Raw genomic sequence first — 22,325 nt, forward strand, 5'->3', positions numbered from 1 at the left:
TACACCTAACACGATGGGCAATTTAGCGTGGCCAATTCACCTGACCAGCACATTTTTGGACTGTGGGAGGAAACCCACGCAGACATGGGGAGAATGTGCAAACTCCACACAGACAAGGCTGAAATCGAACCTGGGACCCTAGTGCTATGAGGTAGCAGTGCAAACCACTGAGCTACTGTGCCACCCCCTAGCAATCCTCCTCGTGTCCCCTCTAATCTTTCTACTAATCATTTTAAAACTGCACTCTCCCTCCATTACTGACTGCTCCATGAGGGGAAACAGCTCTTCCCTGTCCATGCTACCCAAGCCCCTCATTACTTTGTAAACTTCAATTAACTCATCCCTGAGCCTCCCCTGTTCTAAGGGAAACAGCCCTAACCTATACAATCTCTCCCCCCTCAAAGCTGCAATGTTCAAGCTCTGGCAACATTCTTGTAAATTTTCTCTCTAGAGCAGTTACGTCCCTCCTGTTATGTGGTGACAAGAACTGTACACAAAGCTTTAGCAGTGACCAAACCATTGGCTTACTCCGTTTCAGCATTCCATCCTTCTCTTGTGCTACATCAACAAAGTATCCCATATGCCTTCTTTACTACCTTACTTACCTCTCTGGTCATAGTCTAGGACCCATGCATTCCAGGGTCTCTCACTTACTCTACCCATCTCAATATCCTCCTGTATAGCCTTGCCCTTCCCAAATGCATTGACTCATATTTTTCAGGATTGAATACAATTGCCACTTTTCTGCCCATTCAACCAAACCATTGATACCATCCTGAAGTTGACTACCATCCTCTTCACTCTCAAGTATCTGGCCAGTTTTTGGATAGTCTGCAAATTCTCCCAACGGTGCTACGGATTTTAAGATACCCTTTAACATTCTGCTTTATCCAAGAATTAATTCCTTTCCAAAATTTTTTTTAAAGGTTCGACTTCAATGGATGGGCCAATGGGCTGAGAAGTGGCAGATAGAGTTTAATTCAGATAAATGCGAGGTGCTACATTTTGGGAAAGCAAATCTTAGCAGGACTTATACACTTAATGGTAAGGTCCTAGGGAGTGTTGCTGAACAAAGAGACCTTGGAGTGCAGGTTCATAGCTCCTTGAAAGTGGAGTCCCAAGTACATAGGATAGTGAAGGCGGCGTTTGGTATGCTTTCTTTTATTGGTCAGAGTATTGAGTACAGGAGTTGGGAGGTTATGTTGCGGCTGTAAAGGACATTGGTTAGGCCACTGTTGGAATATTGCGTGCAATTTTGGTCTTCTTCCTATCAGAAAGATGTTGTGAAACTTGAAAGGGTTCAGAAAAGATTTACAAGGATGTTGCCAGGGTTGGAGGATTTGAGCTATAGGGAGAGGCTGAACAGGCTGGGGCAGTTTTCCCTGGAGCGTCGGAGGCTGAGGGGTGACCTTATAGAGGGGCATGGATAAGATAAATACAAAATTATGAGGGGCATGGATAAGATAAATAGGCAAAGTCTTTCCCTGGGGTTGAGGAGTCCAGAACTAGAAGGCATAGGTTTAGGGTGAGAGGGGAAAGATATAAAAGAGACCAAAGGGGTAACCTTTTCACGCAGAGGGTGGTACTTGTATGGAATGAGCTGCCAGAGGATGTGATGGAGGCTGGTACAATTGCAACATTTAAGAGGCATTTGGATGAGTATATGAATAGGAAGGGTTTGGAGGGAAATGGGCCGGGTGCTGGCAGGTGGGACTAGATTGGGTTGGGGTATCTGGTCGGTGTGGACAGGTTGAACCGAAGGGTCTGTTTCCATGCTGTACATCTCTATGACTATATGATAATGGCTTGAGGCAGGGAATTTGACATTGTGCGGAATAATTTTTAAACTTGTGATTATCAATTTTGTTACTATCTCTTTATCTATTTTGTTATTATCTCTCAAACTCTCAGCTATCCCTTACCTTTTTGGCTCCGGTCAATAACCCCAATAAGTGCAATGCCTCATCCCCAGTAGTATCTTTGCCAGTGTTCATATCTTCCAAAAATGAAGCATGAACTGTATACAACTCTCCTGGCCACCTTAGCAAGGCCCTCATATTATAAAAAATATCTCCCTTCTCCAATTCACTGTGTCTCTAGATTAGGAGCAAATGATTCTGCCTGTTCCTTTATGACCTTTAATGAATACATTTCCAATCTATTTTTATTCTTGGCATTTAATGTGTATTACCTTTCCCAACCTTCCTCCAGAAACCATCACTTCATAACTTCCTTCATTTTTTAATTGATTCTCGGGTTAAGAATGTCTCTCAGAAGATCTCATTTATTGTTCATTCCAAATCTAAACCTGCCCCAAATGTAAGAGGTGAGAAAATAAAGTTTACAACAGACTAGATAGGCTGAGACGTTTTTCACTGGAGCGTAGGAGGTTGAGAGGTGAGTTTATAAAATAATGATAGGTAGTGGTAGTCAGCTTTTCCGTAGGATGACGAACTTCAAGACTAGGGTGCAGATTTTTAAGGTGAGAGGAGAGAGATTTTAAAAAGACATAAGAGGCAATCGTTTTACACAGAGGGTGATTCAAGTCTGAAATGAACTTCCCAAAAAAGTGGTGGATGCAAGTATAATTACAATGTTTAAAAGACATTTGGATAGATACATGAATAGGAAAGGTTTGGAGGAATATGGGCCAGAAACAGGCAGGTGGGACTAATTTAGTTTGGGATTATGTTCATCATAGACTGGTTGAACCAAAGGGTCTGTTTCCATGCTGAATGACTCTATGACTACGACTCTTATGAGCTTTTCTCATAGCACAAAGTATAGAAATTGTAAAGTTAACTAAAAGAAGGAACATGTGGAAGCAAAGGGAAGGTATGAAAACATAATTTTACTGCCAATAAGGAAGAGAAAATTCAATGGACACTTGAAGGACACTACTGAAACTTACAGTATTATGGAGGAAGGGGAGGAATTGGCACTAAATCACGATGGTCATTAGGAGAGCTGATAAAGACATGATGAGATGAATGGCCTCAATACATTACTCTACATCCCTAGCTGCCTTCAAGATAGTGGATGACCTGCTATTTGGGGAACAAGCTTTACTGGTGCTTGTATCAACACATCAGCCTAATGATAAACATCATCCATCAGGTTTACTTTTAAAGATCGATTTAATTATCCAGTGTACAAGGTAGTTTTAAAACAAAACACAAAGATTTTTAAACATCTAAACATCGCTGGCACCTATTGTCCATCCTACCTTGAGAAGGTGGTAGGGCATCACCTTGTTTTATTGCGTGTATGAGGTTTGGCAGCTTTAATCTCCCAAGTGCCACTTCTGGAGTACCGCAAATTGTTTTCTTTAAATATATTTGACAGCAACATAGAAACACATATTCTCTTAGACTCTGGACAGCTTCTGCCTCTTTCCAAGTCACTCTACATGGTCAAGTGACATTGGCATCACTAATACACATCATCAACAGACCTTCCCCTCATGACCTTATATTTTATAAAGAGCCACAGACTCGGACAGAGCTGGTGGTGGAGTGGCATTGTCACTGCACTAGGAATCCAGAGCTCAGATTCTGGTTTGCGAATTGATACAGTGACACCAATGGTTGGGGTTCAATTCCCATTCTAGCTGAGGTCAACACGGAGGCTCTGCCCAAGGCAAGATGACCCCGAGGTTCAACTCGCAATTAGTTGCCTCTCTCTAATGAGAAAGCAGCCTGGGGTGCCTCTGGCATGAGGGCAACTTTCACAGTCAGGCACCGTGCAGTACATTCTGGGAAAGACAGATTGAATCCTTCTGCGGCAGTTGGTGAGATTTTGATTCAATTGATATATCTGAAATTTAAGGTTTTTTGCTGAGTTCTGTAGCTCAGGTTGTGGATGAGGTAATTGGTTAGCTTGCTGACCTGCTGGCTCATCATGCAGATGTTTTGTAACATCATCATCACCCAGCATGGTAACGAAACGTCTGCACGATAGCCAACTACCTCATACCTCACAAAGCTAGTTTCGTGTTGACCACAAAACAATTGGTGTAAAAACCCATCTGGTTCACTAAAGTCCTTTAAGGAAAGAAATCTGCTATCCTCACCTGGTATGGCCTATATGTGTCTCCAGACCAACAGCATTGTGGCCAACTGTTCAAGTCCTTCAAACAGCGTAGCAAGTCATTCAGGTGTGTCAAACTGTTTCTATGTCTGATAAAGCTAACAAAACTAGACAGCATCAACCAAGGGACTGGAAATGACAATGGTGCACACAGCCATTGATTTTGTTACTCCTTAGGTGTTGCTAGGTCAAACCCCAGGAATGCCCAACAGCATTGTATACATTCCTACAACTCATGGACTGCAGCTCACTGCCCCTTCTCCGAGCCAATAAATTTTGGGCCAGCCGACCATGTCTGCATCCTACGAATATAAATAGAGCTGATTCTCTTTTCAAAAAAAAAATTGTGCGTGGGGAAGGAGGCACTCCCACAGTTCCTTCAGGTGAGACATTCCAAAATGTTGACATAGCAGCTGTGAAATATTGAGGCATGTTCCTGAGACCTGAACATCTGAACACATTACTCCAATTAGAGAGGTCGCCATTCACAAACCTTTTCTATATGAACACCAAGTCTTCCAGGGTGAAATTTGCCACATTCTGCCTGGTTTCCCTTTTTACTTTATTGAGAAAACAAATTGTGTCAGAAGCTGCAGTTCTGCAACACTCTGTAAGGGTTATTCTGCTCACTATGACAGATTACAGTTGAAAAGCTGCAGTGATTTGATTGATGCATTTTATGTTCAGCTTCTTGGAATCATTGGTAGTTCTGGAGGTAAATCTCTACATTTTCCAACTGCCTCAACTGCCAAATGGGACTTGAGGCAGTTGGAAAATGTAGAGATTTAATTCATACTTTTTTCCATTGGATGTCCAACATTTGTTGCCCAGCCCAATTGCCCTTGAACCGAGTAGCATTTCAGAGGGCAGTTAAGAGTCACTCACATTGCTGTGAGTCTGCAGTCACATGTAGGTAAGGATGACAGTTTCCCTCCCTAAAGAACATGTGGGAACCATGTGGGTTTCCATGTCAATTGATGATGGTTCTCAGGGTCACCTTCATGGAGATGACTTTTCAATTCCAGATTTATTAATTAAATTTAAATTCCACCAGCTGCCGGGCTGGCATTTGAAGTCATATTCCCACAGCATTAGTGGGATTTTCAGTCTCTTGCTTGGGATGGGAAATTGTTCCAATTGGAAAGCTGTTGAATTGATGATGGAGGAGGTTCATGTAGTATAACTTGTTTTCGGAGCCGGAGGGCAGAGCAGAGCTGTACGGATATAACTAACTGACCGCAGGGAGCAAAGCGAGTAACTGAAACCAAACTGAAAAAGTGACGTTACATGAATGCTGTGACGTGATTGGCTGATAGGAAATCTGTCTGAGATTTGAAAAAAAGACACTCCAAGACAAACTAGATTAACTAATCAGGGATTAACTAACTAATAAATTAATTAACTAAGTAGATAATACTGGGCACTTCAGTCCCATGCTCCTGATCTTTGGCCACCCGGTGCGGAGGGTGGAGGGTAGGTCAGAGACCTACTCATGGGTCTGTTCCTAGGCCTGGCCAAACAGGCTATAAACAGAGTTGAAACTTTATTGCTGGAACAGCACAGCAGGTCAGGCAGCATCCAGGGAACAGGAGATTCGACGTTTCGGGCACAGGCCCTTCTTCAGGAATGAGCAGAGAGTGTTCAGCAGGAGAAGATAAAAGGTAGGGAGGAGGGACTTGGAGGAGGGGAGTTGGAAATGTGATAGGTGGAAAGAGGTCAAGGTGAGGGTGATAGGTCGGAGTAGGGTGGAGGCGGAGAGGTCAAGAAGAAGACTGCAGGTCAGGAAGGCGGTCCCGGGCTGGAAGGATCCGGCTGAGACAAGGTGGGGGGAGGGGGGATGAAGAAACTGGTGAAGTCCAAGTTCATCCCCTGCGGTTGGAGGGTTCCCAGTCGGAAGATAAGACGCTCCTCCTCCGACCGTCGGGTTGTTGTGGTTTGGCGGTGGATGAGTCCAATGACCTGCATATCCTCGGTGGAGTGGGAGGGGGAGTTGAAATGCTGTGCCACAGGTTGGTTGGGTTGGTTCGTCCGGGTGGCCCAGAGGTGCTCCCTGAATCGCTCCGCAAGTAGGCGGCCTGTCTCCCCAATATAGAGGAGGCCACACCGGCTGCAGCGGATGCAGTAGATGATGTGGGTGGAGGTGCAGGTGAATCTGTGGCGGATATGGAAGTTTCCCTTGGGGCCTTGGAGAGAAGTGAGGGGGGAGGTGTGGGCGCAAGTGTTGCACCTCCTGCGGTTGCAAGGGAAGGTGCCGGGAGTGGTGGTTGGGTCGGTGGGGGGTGTGGATCTGACAAGGGAGTCGCGGAGGGAGTGGTCCCTCCGCGACTCCCTTGTCAGATCCACACCCCCCACCGACCCAACCACCACTCCCGGCACCTTCCCTTGCAACCGCAGGAGGTGCAACACTTGCGCCCACACCTCCCCCCTCACTTCTCTCCAAGGCCCCAAGGGAAACTTCCATATCCGCCACAGATTCACCTGCACCTCCACCCACATCATCTACTGCATCCGCTGCAGCCGGTGTGGCCTCCTCTATATTGGGGAGACAGGCCGCCTACTTGCGGAGCGATTCAGGGAGCACCTCTGGGCCACCCGGACGAACCAACCCAACCAACCTGTGGCACAGCATTTCAACTCCCCCTCCCACTCCACCGAGGATATGCAGGTCATTGGACTCATCCACCGCCAAACCACAACAACCCGACGGTCGGAGGAGGAGCGTCTTATCTTCCGACTGGGAACCCTCCAACCGCAGGGGATGAACTTGGACTTCACCAGTTTCTTCATCCCCCCTCCCCCCACCTTGTCTCAGCCGGATCCTTCCAGCCCGGGACCGCCTTCCTGACCTGCAGTCTTCTTCTTGACCTCTCCGCCTCCACCCTACTCCGACCTATCACCCTCACCTTGACCTCTTTCCACCTATCACATTTCCAACTCCCCTCCTCCAAGTCCCTCCTCCCTACCTTTTATCTTCTCCTGCTGAACACTCTCTGCTCATTCCTGAAGAAGGGCCTGTGCCCGAAACGTCGAATCTCCTGTTCCCTGGATGCTGCCTGACCTGCTGTGCTGTTCCAGCAATAAAGTTTCAACTTTGATCTCCAGCATCTGCAGACCTCACTTTCTCCAGGCTATAAACAGATCCAGGCAGTGGGCTGTGGAGGGGGTCGCTATGGCCGATTGCCTGCCCCTCCTCCGCAGCTATGTCAGAGCCCGGATGTCCCTGGAGAAGGAGCCTGTGGTGTCCACCAACACCCTCGAGATCTTCAGGGAAAGGTGGGCACCGCAGGGAGTGGAGTATTATTTCCCTGTCCAACTCTATTTTGATTTAATCCCTGCCCTCCCCTTCACCGTTTGATCACGCAGCATTGCCCTTTGATGTGAAGGGCACTGCTTGTCACTGGCCACCCTGGTGTTTCTTTTCTTCCTGGTGGTGGAAACTGAATAAAGATTTGTACACCTGTTGTCTTTTACTGTATCTCACACCTACACACACAACATGGGTGCTGAAGAAAATATAGTGTGGGGTTAAAGGGAAAAAAGAAAAGAAAATATTCGAATTTAGAATCTCCTTAGTTCAGGGGGGAAAAAAATAGAGAATGCTGGGCAGGTGTTGTGCTGTAACTGCAGGAGGTGGATGCTAGCTAATCCCGTTGTGAACTGCAGTTACCACATCTGCAGCAAGTGTTGGTTGCTCGAGGAACTCTGGCTCAGAGTTGAGGAGAGGGAAACTGAGCTTCAAACATTGCGGCACATCCGGGAGGGGGAAAAGGACCTGGATTTTTTGTTTCAGGAGGCAGTCACACCTGGTACATTAAGTAGCACAAATTCAGACAGTGGCCAGGGACAGCAGAGTGTGACTGCAAGTGAGTCGGGTAGAGGGATCCAGGTAGAGCAGTCTCAGCTCTTGACCTTGTCCAACAGGTATGAGGTCCTTGCTCCCTGTTTGGATGAGGAACAGAGCTGCAGGGATGATGAGCCAGCTGACTACGACACTATGGTACAGGAGACCTTCGGGGGAGGGGGAAGGGAGTGGAATCAAAACATCAAGTGGTAGTTGTAGGGGATTCTATAATTAGAGGGATAAATAGTATCCCTTGTAAGCAGGATAAAGAGTCCCACATGGTGTGTTGCCTGCTCTGTGCCAGGATGCAGGACATCTCTGACCGGCTTGAAAGGATATTGGAGAAGGAGGGGGAGGATCCAGTTGTTGTGGTCCACGCTGGGGCAAATAACATAGGCAAGGTAGGAGGACCTGTTTGGGGATTAACATCCACTAGGAACGAAATTAAGGAATGGGTCCTCAAGGGTTATAATCTCTGGATTACTACCCAAGCCACATGCAAATTGGTTTAGGGATAGGAAAATTAGGCAAGTAAAAGGAGTGGTGTGGGAAAGAGGGGTTTCATTTCATGGGGCATTGGCATCAGTTTTGGAACAGGAGGGATCTGTGTCGATGGGACACTCTCCACCTGAACCAATTTGGAAACAGTGTTCTAGCGAAAAGGATAAATAGGGTGGTCACTAGGACTTTAAACTAGTTAATTGGGGAAAGGAAGGGGAAAACGACAGGAAGTATGATGGTAAATAGAAAGGAAAGCAGCAGGTTAGCAGATGTGTAGGAGTGTTTAACTACATGGCACACTATGAAAGAAGTTATAAAAGGAAGGATAATTCAGGAGATATTATTATTGGAGATGTTAGAATTCATAAAGAGGGTATAAAAACTAGCGTAAAGGCACTTTACCTGAATGCTCGTAGCATTCAAAACAAGGTAGATGAGTTAACGGCACAAATCATCACGAATGAGTATGATTTAGTAGCCATTACAGAGATATGGTTGCAGGATGGTCACAACTAGGAGTTAAATATCCAGACTATTTGGAAGGACAGACAGGAAGGTGAGGGAGGTGGTGTAGCTCTGATATTTAAGGATGACATTAGGGCGGTGGTGAGAGGTGATATAGGTCCTATGGGGAAGAAGGTTGAATCCATTTGGGTGGGAATTGGAGATTCTAAGAAGAAAAACTTACTGATAGGTGTCGTCTACAGGCCACCAAATAATATCATGTTGGGGCAGGCAATAAGCAAAGAAATAACTAATGCCTGTAAAAATGGTACAGCAATTACCATGGGGAATTTTAATTTACATGTCAATTGGTCGAACCAGGTTCGTCAGGGTAGCCTTGAGGAAGAATTTGTTGAGTGTATCCGTGATAGTTTTCTTGAACAGTACGTAATGGAACCGACGAGGAAACAAGCTATCCTAGATCTGGTCCTGTGTAATGAGACAGGAATAATTAAATGATCTCATTGTTAGGGATCCTCTTGAAAGGAGCAATCACAGTATGAATTTAGAATTCAGCGAAACTACATACCAGTGAAAAGGAAGAACTGTAGGAAGAGGGATTATCTGCCATTTGTGTCTCAGGAAATAAGGGAGACTATCAAATTGAAAGAGAAGGCACACAAAGACCAATGGGAAACTAGGAGATTGGAATAACTTTAAAGGTCAACAGAAAGCCACAAAAAAGCCAAACAGAAAAGAGAGATTAAGAGAGTAAACTAGCTCAGAATATAAAGACGGATAGCAAAAATTTCTATAAATGAAAAAGAGTGGCTAAGGTAAACATTGGTCCTTTACGGGATGTGAAGGGGGATTTAGTAATGGAAATATGAGGAAATAGCAGAGATATTGAACAGATATTTTGTGTTGGTCTTCCCAGTGGGGGAACGCGAATAACATGTCAATAATCGACAAGGAGACTAAAGTAGATGAGGACCTGGAAACAATCATTATCACGAAAGAGTTAGCTAATGGAGCTAAAGGTAGTTGAATCTCCTGACCCTGATGGACTGCATCCCAAGGTACTAAAAGAGTTGGCAGGAGAAATAGCAAATGCACTTGTGGTAATTTCCCAAAGTTCGCTCGACTCTGGGACAGTTCCAGCAGATTGGAAAACAGCAAATGTGGTGCCACTGCTTAAATAGGGAGGTAGACAAAAGATGGGGAATTGTAGTCCAGTTATTTTAACTTCTGTAGTGGGAAAATGCTTGAATCTATTATCTAAGAAGAAATAGCAAGACATCGAGATAGAAATTGCCCCATTAGGCAGAGGCAGCGTGAGGGGTTCATGAAAGGCAGGTCATGCTTAACTAATCTACTGGAATTCTATGAAGACATTATGAGCACAGCAGACACTGGGGACCTATTGATATGGTGTATCTAGATCCCCAACAGGCATTCATCAAGGTGTTGCACAAAAGGCTGCTGCTACATGACATTATGGGTAATGTATTGAATGGAGGATTGGTTAACTAACAGAAAGCAAAGAGTGGGGATAGATGTGTGCTATTCTGATTGGCAATCAATGACTAGTGGTGTACCTTAGGGATCAGTGTTGGGACCACAATTATTCACAAATTACAGAGATAATTTGGAGTTGGGGACCACACGTTGTGTGTCAAAGTTTGTAGATGACACTAAGATGAGTGGCCAAGCAAAGTGTGCAGAGGACTGTGAAACTTTGCAAAGGGACATAGATAGTTTAAGTGAGTGGGCAAAGGTCCGGCAGATGGAGTACAATGTTAATAAATGTGAAGTCATCCATTTTGGTAGGAATAACAGGAAAAAGGATGGTTACTTGAATGATAAGAAATTGCAGCATGCTGCAGTGCAGAGGGACCGGGGTGTCCTTGTGCATGAATCACAGAAGGTTGGTCTGCAGGTGCAACAGGTAATTAAGAAAGCAAATGGAGTTTTGTCCTTCATTGCTAAAGGGATGGAGTTTAAAAGCAGGGAGGTTATGTTGCAACCGTACAGGGTACTGTGTGCAGCTTTGGTCTCCTTACTTGAGAAAGGATGTGTTGGCACTAGAGAGGATGTAGAGGAGGTTTACTAGGTTGATTCCGGAATTGAGAGAGTCGGCTTATGAGGAGAGACTGAGTAGACTGGGATTATATTCAATGGAATTTAGAAGAATGAGGAGGGAGTCTTATAGAAACATATAAAATTCTGAAGGGAATAGATAAAATAGAAATAGATAGGATATTTCCACTGGTAGGTGAGACTAGAACAAGAGGGCATAACCTCAAAATTAGGGGAAGCAGATTTAGGACTGAATTTAGAAGGAACTACTTCACCCAGAGGGTTGTGAATCTGTGGAATTCCCTGCCCAGTGAAGCAGTTGAGGTTTCCTCATTGAATGTTCTTAAAACTAAGAGAGGTAATTTTTTCAACAGTAAAGGAATTAAGAGTTATGGTGAGAGGGCAGGTAAGTGGAGCGGAGGCCATGAAAAGATCAGCCATGATCTTATTAAATGGCGGAGTGGGCTCAAGGAGCCAGATGGCCTACTCCTGCTCCTGGCTCTACTGTTTTTATATAAGCAATCGGCCTAATGGTGACAGCTACAAGGAGCCCTACTAGCTGTTTGTCACAGATGCTGTACATAGCATTGGAAGGTGGCATGACTATGAAGGCCCAGTTCTCGAATAGTAGCCCTCTGAGTAGTATCTGTGGGTGATCCGCACCAGCAGGCAGTTTTACCATCTCCTCGTGTTTTGCAGAGTCAGAGTGGTTGGCTCCTTCAGTAACTTGGAGTTGATAATTACCTGTCAGACTGTACTTCCATGTTCACACTGCCATCAGTATAACTGCGGTCCCCATCTACTGTCTGTGATATCAAAGATTGAAGATTCAGATGAAGGGGCAGCCCAGTGAGCATGCAGTCATTTGTTGCTATTTTGATTGAGCCCTCGTTTTAATCCTTTTCTGTCAGGAGGTTTACAATCAGTCAATATTCTACCTACAACTTCATTCCTGTTGACAGTACTCAGTCACAATCATCTGTACATTAAATGAGGAACAAAAGAATTATCCTTGTCTTCTGCTCTTAGACCATAACTGATGTTACTAGCAACTGATGGTTATGGGTTGAGGGGGTTGGTGGCGAGTACAGTCTAGGCTGGGTCCTCCTCTCTGACAGTCTTAGTTTATGACCTCCCACAAGTACCTCTTACCTGCACAGTACATAGCAGGATGCAACCAAGTGGAAAGGGTCAGTTCACAAATCCTTTTGCCCATGGTGTGGGCAGGATATCACAAACCTCCTAAAAACTGTAATTGCCACTGTTTTCATGTTTCCCCTTTCTTCAGATTAAAACCCCTTTGATTTTTGACTTGTTAGCTGCTGGTGGTAAAGAGTTAATCTCACCAACACAGTGTTATTATTATCTTCCCCGCACTTTGTAAAATATAATTGAGTTTATTCTAAACAGCTCCCAGCCTCTTTAAAGCAAAAGCTAAATAACAAACCTTGTTACAAACATAAAATCTGATCCCTTACATGTCAGAGAAGTGAGGTTAATCCTATAAGCCGATTAAGGATCTTAAACTTTACAGGAAGAGTGTAGCCATTTACCTCAAAATGTTATTCGAGGGAATAATACATGCTTCCTGCTGTCTCCCAGCTTTCCCTTATTGCCATGGATTACTCATTCCACAATTACTCAGTCAATATGGAACACTGTTTTATAGTCAGACCATTCCTACAGAGACCAGCTGCTGTCCAGAGTGAGCAGGAGCCTTCTCTCCAGTGCCTTATTTATCCATCAGCCCATATCACTTAAATGAGATTATCTACTCATGGCTACATTGCTAGTATGGGATCTTGCTGTGTGCAAACTGGCTGTCACATCTCCTCCAGTAAAAGCACCCCATTGCCTGGAAGGCAGGATATCCTGAATTACCTCACAGCCAACAAAGCACCAGTCACAATGTTTACAATAATGGCCAAGGTCAGGATGGATTTATTCACTAGCTCTTGCTGCCAGAGTGGGACAATGAATGATGATGCCAATGGCTGCATTAGAAAGGAGAGCTCCATATTTAGTAAATGTATGCGGAGGTGTTGGACAACATTCAGGCTGGCCCTGATAGGGGCAGGAAATGTCTATGTCACAGAGAATGACCATATCCAACATCAACATACTCTTTCTGGGCAGTAGATAGTAAAGGATTCCTGGGCTGATTATTGGCTCCTTGAACCTCATTACGAACAATCATCCATCATCAACAAGTCCTCAGGTAGGCCTGGAACCTGAATCTAACCACTGTTACTTATTTCAATCATGTTACCATCACTGAATCCACGTCTATCAACATCTTGGGGTTACCATTGACTGGATTCACCATTTAAACACAGTGGCTATAAGAGCAGATCAGAGGTCAGGGATACTGCAGACAGTAACTCACCTCCTGACTCCTCAAAGCCTGTTTGCACTTTGAGCTTGTTTTTTTGAGAGACAGGAGGTATCAAATGATCTATTTTCCTTGTCTTTTCAGCATTATCCTGTTCATGGAAAAGCAGATCTAGCAGTTGTTCTGTCCAATATTTTGGAGTCTCCTTACACAGCAGAGCACCTGTTCCATGAGCCCTTCATGGACCCACCCACACCTGCCAACCATACAGACAGAGAGGGGCCTCTTTGCTATTGTCATGGAACCTGCAGGAGCCGCCACTAATGTGAGGGATGGCACTGAGCAGTGTGGCCCAAGCAGTTGTATTGGGACCAGCCGCAACAGGTGATGGATGGTGACAGACAGCAGCGAGCAGGGCAGCTTGAGCAGTTGTGGTGGGACCTCCACAGCAGTTGGAGATAGTGAGGAAGGATTCTGAGCAGGGCAGCTTGAGCAAGTGAATAGAACGTCTCTGGAGGAAAGACTGTCTTTGGGGGAAGTAGATCTTACGGGGAGAAGGATCAGCAGACAAGAAAAATTCTCAACCAGGGAATTCCATGTAATTGCTGTGTCTGCCTTGCTTAACCTCAATTTCCCTTCATGTTTGTAATGCCCTTATGTCAGTGGAAGAAAGAGTACCTGCTTTATGATCTTGAGCCATCTGTGTTTTCAAATCTCATGTTAAACTATCCAGTGTAGAGCTGACTGCAGAGATCTCACATTGTCCCTGTTAGGAAGGAGGAAACATACTGGCCCATTTCCTCTTGACCGAGCCAGGATCCAGTCATGGGGGAGGGGTCTGCTATCCATTAGTGAGTGGTGGTGACTGAGGGTGGGTGTCAGATGGGATTTCAGAAAAGAAGTATTCGACAAGTAACCAAAAACTGATTGAAATGCGAGACTTGAAATGATTAACTTCTGCAAGTGCAGGTTTTTAACTGGAAGTTTTTGGGAAATAATGAGCAGTGAAGACTTTTCTCAGTACAGGTAGTTTGTTATATGTACATACAGATGTCAATGTTGGGGAGAGTGTGATTACTGCTCTAATACATCGTGCAATCTCAGTGCTGAGGGAGGAGTGCATTGCTACATATGTCAGCCTTTGGGGGAGTGATTTGGAGTCTGATGAAGGTCCTGTCTAAGCATTACTATCAGAGTCTGTTGATGTAGAGAGTACTGGCCAACAGGGTGGCATGGTGGCTCAGTGGTTAGCATTGCTGCCTCACAGTGCCAGGGACCTGGGTTCAATTCCACCATTGGGTGTCTGTCTGTGTAGAGTTTGCACTTTCTCCCCATGTCAGTGTGCTCCAGTTTCCTCCCACAGTCCAATGATGTGCAGGTTAGGTGGACTGGCCATGTGAAATTGCCCCAGGTGCCCAGAGAAGTGCAGGCTAGGTGGATTAGCCACGGAAAGAAAATGCAGAGTTATTGGAACAGTGTGGGTCTCGGAAGGATGCTCTTCAAAGGGTCAGTGCAAAACTCAATGGACCGAATAGCCTCGATCTGCACCACAAAGATTCTCTGGTTCCTCTGTCACCTAACAGCTCCAAGTTGATCACCAGCTCAGTTTGAGATCAGTGCTGCATGCAAATTGTCTAAGCACACAGGAGTTTTCAAGCTGGACCTGAGAGGTCTCATTTAAGACAAACACTGGAATGTTTTCCTCTCGGAGAAGGGGGTCAAGATTGATTTTAAGCACGTCAACATATTCTCTCTGGGGAGTAGGTGGAAAAGGATTCCTAGGCTGATTATTGGCTCCTTGACCCCAGCATGAACAATCACCCATCACCAACAAGTCCTCAGGTAGGACTTGAACCTGGAACTTCAAACCCAGAGGTAGGGACACTACCTCTGTAGCACCACAAACATCTTGAACAGTTTAAAAAGGCAGATGCAGAGAAGAGACTCCCACTGGAGTCAGTTTTAGGCTAAAGGGGATGGGCAGATTTCAAACACAGACGAGGAGCAATTACTTTTCTCCAAATTATCATCAACTCACTTCTCAAGAGTGTGATGGACACCAGGACACAGTATACGTTTGAGGGGGAAATGGACAGATTTTTAAATTAGTAATGGGTTGATGGAATGGGGAGCAGCAGGAAAATGGAATTGAGGCCAAGCTAAAATCAGCCATGATGGTGTTAAATGGCAGTGCAGGCTAGAGGGGCTAAATGGCCTAGTTCTTAAGTTCACGATCAGAATTAGGAGCCAAATATAAGATAGGTGCTAAAACATATATCAGACAATTCTGCCGAAGTAATTTTTTCTGGGCAGCAGTGAGAAATCTACTGCTATTATGGAGTAATTGATGTGAATAGCAGAGAACTGGAAACTGGATAAAAGATAGGAGGGAGAAATAAATAGAAGGTAATGTTGACAGGTTTGAAGAAAGGGAGGTGGGAGAAAGCTCACGTGGAGTAGAAACATAGTGAGAGTGGCTGCATGGGGCTGGGTCTGTGCTGTAAATACTTCGACATCAAAGTAACATGATTCTTGTAAAGTGCTTCAAGATGTCCTAAGAACATGGGCCGAGTTATAGAAAATGTAAATTCTTTCTCTTAACAGAAATCAAAGCCTGTGAGAAGTGATTCTATTTCACAAGGCACAGCTTCTATTAGCAGCCTCTCTCCTGCAGGGAAATAGTGATTACACATACCACGGTCTGAAAGTTGCCCCTTGCTGGCCTGAAACTCTCGGTGGGCCCACACTCCTCAGCATGGCCATTACAGAAGCAGCTCCCCATTGCGATAAAGTCATAGATTGCGTAGTGTGCAAACCGCTGGGGTTTCAGGCTGGCTGCCAGGCTTGGACAGGGGCACGACTGCCGTTTGAGAAGACGCACTCGGATGTTGGTGACTTTCAACAGATCCTGGGCTTGTACGCTGTAAGGGTCTTCCACAGAATGCGGAGGGGAGAGAACACGGAATATAACCTGTTGGACAATGAGAAACACAAGAATAATCAGACAACAGGAACTGAAATCAGGCTCACTTCTAAACCTACAAACATATAGGTTAGGAGGCAGGGCCTCTCAAGTCTGCCCCACAATTCAGTAAGATCATGCCGTATCTGATTACTTCATTTTCCTGTCTACCTCTGATAAGCAAGGGGGTGAAAGGTTATCAAGAATCCACCCACCTCTATTTTATAATTACTCAAAGTGTCTGCTTCCACTGCCTTTTGAGCTAGAGCCCTCCAAAGCCTCAGGATCGCACAAGTGAACTTTCAATCAGACAGGAACCAATACCCCTGTTGGCACAGAACCCGCAAGGTTGGCACAGAGCCTGTAGTGCTGTGAGTGAGAAGGGAGAAGATGATGGAGGGAACAAAACAGAAAATGATGTGTCAATTTGAACTGACATCTAAAAGTAGTAATTCAATGTTTGCGATGACATGGAGCCAGTGTGGGACTGGGGTGGACAAGGTCAGAAGTCACATGACACCACATTATAGTCCAACAGGTTTATTTGAAATCATAAGCTTTCAGAGTGAAGTAACCTGACGAAGGGGCAGTGCTCCAAAAACTTGTGATTTCAAATAAACCTGTTGGACTATGGTTGTGTGACTTCTGACAATGTTTGTGCGGTAGAGAAAGAAAGTTTGCTGACTGGTGCAAGGACAGATTGCAGTTTTGGGTGAAGCCTATGGGGCGACACTGTGGAGAATCTATTTTACATTGTGAGAAGGAACAATCTGGATCTCTCTGGCCACGAGGATGGACACTATCAATACTTTCAAAGGAAACTAAACAGGCAGTCAAGGGAAATAATTTAAAAAAATGAACATGAAGGCTATGCAGTTAGTGTAGAAACTGACTGCATTTTTCTGCAAAGAGCCAACATGGATTCAACAGGCTGAATGGCTTCCCATTCTGCTATCATAAAGACTTTATGGCAACTAATGAATATGCATATGCATCAAGACTTGATTAGGAGATAAATCCTCCAGTCAGATCACAGGCTTGTACATTCCTATGTTTATCCATTCTTTTAAGTGTAAGATTTACTCAAGCTGTTTAATTGCTGCTTAAGGAATGAAAGCAACAGAGAGTTTTAAATTAGACGTTAGGTATTGCCTCGAGTGACAGATATTAGATCATTATACAGATTGGAACGGCATGTGTCATATCAATAACGCATTTAAAACTTTCTACGCACGCTTTCTGTCAACACATCATTACAAATTTCAGGATCTCCTTTCATAATGTACACAAGTGCCTGTCCTGTCCTGTCCTGCTCGTGGCTACTTCTAGCAGGAGATCTGCTATCACAATATGTCACACTTCTGTCTTGCAACAGCCTCATCGATCCACTGCATCAAGACCACTATTGGTCTGCAGGGCTCACTATGGGCAAGAGTATGTATTTACAGTGCCACACATTCACTTAGGCAGTACCATTATCAATGCAGTTACAGGGATTTATTACAAAAATAAGATACAACCTGACATTGAAACAGGGGTTGAACAGATCAAATGATCCTGACTTCTGACCCCATTTCCCTGGTAACTGCAGTGGGTCTTCATTTTGAGCATAAGCTCTTCATCAGAAATGTGGGGGAGGCTCAATGGAGCGGAGTGACAAACGGAAGCGGGGTGGGGCTGGGGGGAGCTGGGACCATGATAGGTAGATGAAGGTCGGGGGTGATAATGATAGATCAGAGCAGAGGTGGAGCGGATAGGTGGGAAGGAAGATGGACAGGTAGGACAGTTCAAGAGGGCAGTGGCGAGTTGGAGGGTGAACTTGCAGAATGTTTCAGAGAATGTCTCTGAGACACACACACTAAACAACCCCACCGCCCTGTGGCCAAACACTTCAATTCCCCCTCCCACGCCTCCAAGGACATGCAAGACCTGGGCCTCCTCCACCACCAGATTCTAGCTGATGCATGGAGGAAGGATGCCTCATTTTCTGCCTTGGGACCCTCCAAACACACGGGATCAATGTTGATTTCACCAGTTTCCTCATTTCCCCTCCCCCCATCTTATCCCAGATCCAACCCTCCAACTCAACTCCGCCCTTTTGAACTGTCCTACCTGTCCATCTTCCTTCCCACCTATCCACTCCGATCTATCACCATCACCCACCCCCCCACCTCCATCTACCTGACGCATTCCCAGCTACCTTGCCCCCAGCCCCACCCTGCTCCCATTTATCTCTCAGCCCCCTGGGCCTCCCCCACATTCCTGATGAAGAGCTCATGCTCTAAACTTCGACCCTCTTGCTCCTCAGATGCTGCCTGACCAGCAGCACACTTTTTGACTCTGACCTCCAGCATCTGCAGTCCTCACTTTCTCCTGCAGTGAGTCTTGCCAATGGAAGACAGATCAATACAATCTATCGGGGTGACCTGGGGAGAATGAGCCAGTTTTGGACTGTCCATGCTGTTCGCAATGGGCACAGTGCAATCGAGGCAGAAGTGAGGACTGCAGATGCTGGAGATCAGAGTCTTGACTAGCGTGGTGACCTGCTGTGCTTTTCCAGCACTACTGTAATCTAGACAGTGCAATCTTGGCCTGTTGAGTCCTCCCGCAATCTCCACCGCATCGGTTTGTGTCCAACACTGTACAGACCAATCGTGCTTGGCACGTTTTAGAGTTTGAGGCTGCACAAGAAAGCCAAGATCTTGGCGAATGATTTACTAGAATGGGGGCCTAGTGTTCATACAAACATATGAATAAGGAATGAGTAGGCCCTTTGAACCTGGTCCACCATTCAATAAGACCACGGCTGTTATGATTTGAATTAGATTAGATTAGATTACTTACAGTGTGGAAACAGGCCCTTCGGCCCAACAAGTCCACACCGACCCGCCGAAGCGCAACCCACCCATACCCCTACATTTATCCCTTACCTAACACTACGGGCAATTTAGCATGGCCAATTCACCTGACCTGCACATCTTTGGACTGTGGGAGGAAACCGGAGCACCCGGAGGAAACCCACGCAGACACGGGGAGAACGTGCAAACTCCACACAGTCAGTCGCCTGAGGCGGGAATTGAACCCGGGTCTCTAGCGCTGTGAGGCAGCAGTGCTAACCACTGTGCCACCGTGCCGCCCAATCTCAGCTCTATTCTGCACATTCCTGATAATCTTCCATCCCCTTGGTAATGAAGAACACACCTCTGCCTTGAAAATATTTGAGGATTTGAAAGACTCTGTAGCCACCAGTAATGTGCAGAGACTGGAGAAACTGTCACAGGACAGAAGAGGAGGAATGTTCAAATTTACCAAGGATTTTGGGTCTGAGTGTTCACGAGAAACCAGGGGGAAAGAGTCAAAACAAGAGGATACTGATTGAAGATAATTTCTTCCAGACGAAACAGGAAATGAGTTCGAATCTGGAATGCAGTGTCTGACTCACGTTTGATGGTAATTTTCTTCAGGGAATTGGATAAATATTTGAATGGGAGCAGAAAATGCAGAACTATTGGGCAAGAATAGGTGAATGAGTGACCTGTCAATAGCTCCTTCAGATAGCAGCTGCAGACACAACGGGCTGAACAGCCTCCCTCTGTGCTGTAAGATTCTGCAACCTGATCTTAATTAATGCCAGTGAACTTAGAAATAAAATTGGAAAAAAGGAAAAAGATGTGCAGATAGGAGTGACATTTTTGTGCTTGAAAGTGTTTCCTGTTTAGGGTGTTGTAAACTTGATTGTGAAAATGTTTACTTGTGAGGCTTCATCCAAGAACAGAATTCCTCCAAACTCTGGCTTAAAGAGACAGCTATGGCTCAGTGGTACCATTTTCGCTTCTCAGGACGTGCCTTACACCCGAGATTTGAGTCTAAAGGGTAGATGCTATTGAGGGAGTAAGATATCTGATCAAGAGTTGGGGAAGGGATGGTAGGGGGCTACTCCACAGTGACCTATCAAATTTTACACCTTACATCTAAAATGGATTGCCTGGCCATTATCACACTCTGCTAATCATATGCACAAGTTGGCAAATCCATTTCCAACAGTGACGATGCTGCTCAGGTACTGAACTGGCTGTACCAGAGGTTATGACAAATGCTATACAAATACAGCTTTGTGACTGCCGTATTTCCATTGTGCGAATCCTGCTCAGATCTGCCCAAGTATAAGTGTGCGCAGCTCTGGGGCACAGAAAGACACTGGGGCGATGGTGTAGTGATAATGTCACAGGATTAGTAATCCAGGCTAATACTCTGGAAACGTGGGTTAAAATCCCACCACAGCAGGTGGCACAACTTGAATTCAATGTAATCTGGAATTTAAAAGCTGGTCCAATTGAGATTATGTCAATTGTTGTAAAAACTCATTCCCTTTAAGGGAGGAAATCTGCTGTCCTTACCCAATTTGGCCTGTACGCGACTCTAAACCCACTGCAAGTTGTTGACTTGTGACTGCCTTCTGGGCAATTAGGGAGGGTAATAAATGGTGTCCCTGCCCACATCCAATTAATGAATTAAAGGAATGGTTAAATCACAATGTACGATGATACAAACCTGCCCAAGGGCTCAAAGGTATAGCATTACGGGGTGATAAAGAGTTGTGTGAAATTATTACAGGCCAGATGGAAGAAAATGAGTTCCCCCGGTTGGACAGTCCTGAACAATGGGACCATTGCAGCCAGGTCATTCTGAGCTGAAAGCAGGAAACACTGCTGTGTACAAATAAAGGGGAGTGGAAATCTGGATGCATTGCCTGTGCTCCAATGTCTCAGAGGGTTCCAAAGGACAGAATCAATTTGGCTAGAGCTTGGGAACAAGAAGGGCTCAATCAATTGCTCAGTGTGATCTATGCAGCACCTACCAGTGGGAAGGTGATGAAAATTAAAACATAGACATGAATGCATCAGAGAGATTGCAGAAAGGATTCACAAGAAATGAAAAACTTCAATTTTGAGGATGGATTAAAGGAGATGGGACTGTTCTCATGGACAGAAGAAGCCTGAGAGGTGATTGGATAGAGATTTTGGGTAGAGGGCTCTCGGCAGAGCAGATATTGGGAAATCTCTCCTGCTCATAAAAGGATCAAGAAAGAGAGGGCACAGATTTAAAGCAATTTGCAAAAGAAGCAAGGTGATGTGAGAAGTAAAACTTGCTTCACACAGGGATCTGATGGAGGCAGGTTAAATTGAGTCTTATAGAGAGGCTTACAGAAGCTAGGCAGAAGAGTGAGATCAAGATGTGATGCCTATTTAGCGATTCTCCTGCACCGTAACAATTTTGTGATTCAGAGTTGGTAAGAGAATGATAAGGAGCATGCAGTTCAGACAGCGAAAGAAAATTCAGTGGCAGGACAGTTGTGATCAAAACTGGACATCAAAATAGGCTTCAGGGGCCAAATGTCCAACTCCTCTCTCAATTTATTCGCTTCAGAATTCCTGGCTCATTTGCACAGCTGACTGACTCTGCTGGAAAATGTTGCAGGTTTGGGCTTAGGTGTGATGCTGCATGTAGTTGAATAACATACCCCCACCCACTATGAAGGTGTCAGCTATGCAGGATGGAATAAGGAAGAAGATAGTTAAATGGGAAGGCGTGGCAGGGAGTGGGAGGATTAGCAGGATTCCATGAATGTGGATGTTTGGGGGGGGGGGGGTGGAGAAAATGCGGATTATATGTGAGTTGAGAGGTGTGGGGGAACTGGGTGTAGGGGCTGGCCAGAGTGCCTCTGGGAGCGTACCACATACACTGGGCGGCACAGTGGCTAGCACTGCTGCCTCACAGTGCCAGAGACCCGGGTTCAATACCCGCCTCAGGCAACTCTGTGTGGAGTTTGCACATTCTTCTAGTGTCTGCGTGGGTTTCCTCCGGGTGCTCCGGTTTCCTCCCACAAATCCAAAAAAAAATGCAGGTTAGGTGAATTGGCCATGCTAAATTGCCCGTAGTGTTAGGTGAAGGGGTAAATGTAAGGAAATGGGTCTGGGTGGGTTACGCTTCAGCGGGTCGGTGTGGACTTGTTAGGCCGAAGGGCCTGTTTCCACACAGTAAGTAATCTAAAAGGTGAGGAATTTATGTCACTAAAG

The 22,325-nt window shown here is 45.3% G+C and overlaps 1 protein-coding gene across 1 annotated transcript in view; it reads right to left on the reverse strand.

Annotated features, from left to right (window-relative positions):
• Positions 1-22,325, reverse strand: part of ntn4 (netrin 4) — a 52,016-nt gene that overhangs the window by 16,127 nt on the left and 13,564 nt on the right. Inside the window, exon 3 of the mRNA XM_043713305.2 lies at positions 15,982-16,257. Within this exon, the coding sequence (XP_043569240.2) occupies positions 15,982-16,257 (276 nt within the window). The remainder of the gene's footprint in view (positions 1-15,981; positions 16,258-22,325) is intronic.

The sequence above is a fragment of the Chiloscyllium plagiosum genome, unplaced genomic scaffold (assembly GCF_037043375.1).
Source record: "Chiloscyllium plagiosum isolate Xiang-an unplaced genomic scaffold, Cpla_swu_hap1 HiC_scaffold_23, whole genome shotgun sequence".
Lineage (NCBI taxonomy): Eukaryota > Metazoa > Chordata > Chondrichthyes > Orectolobiformes > Hemiscylliidae > Chiloscyllium > Chiloscyllium plagiosum.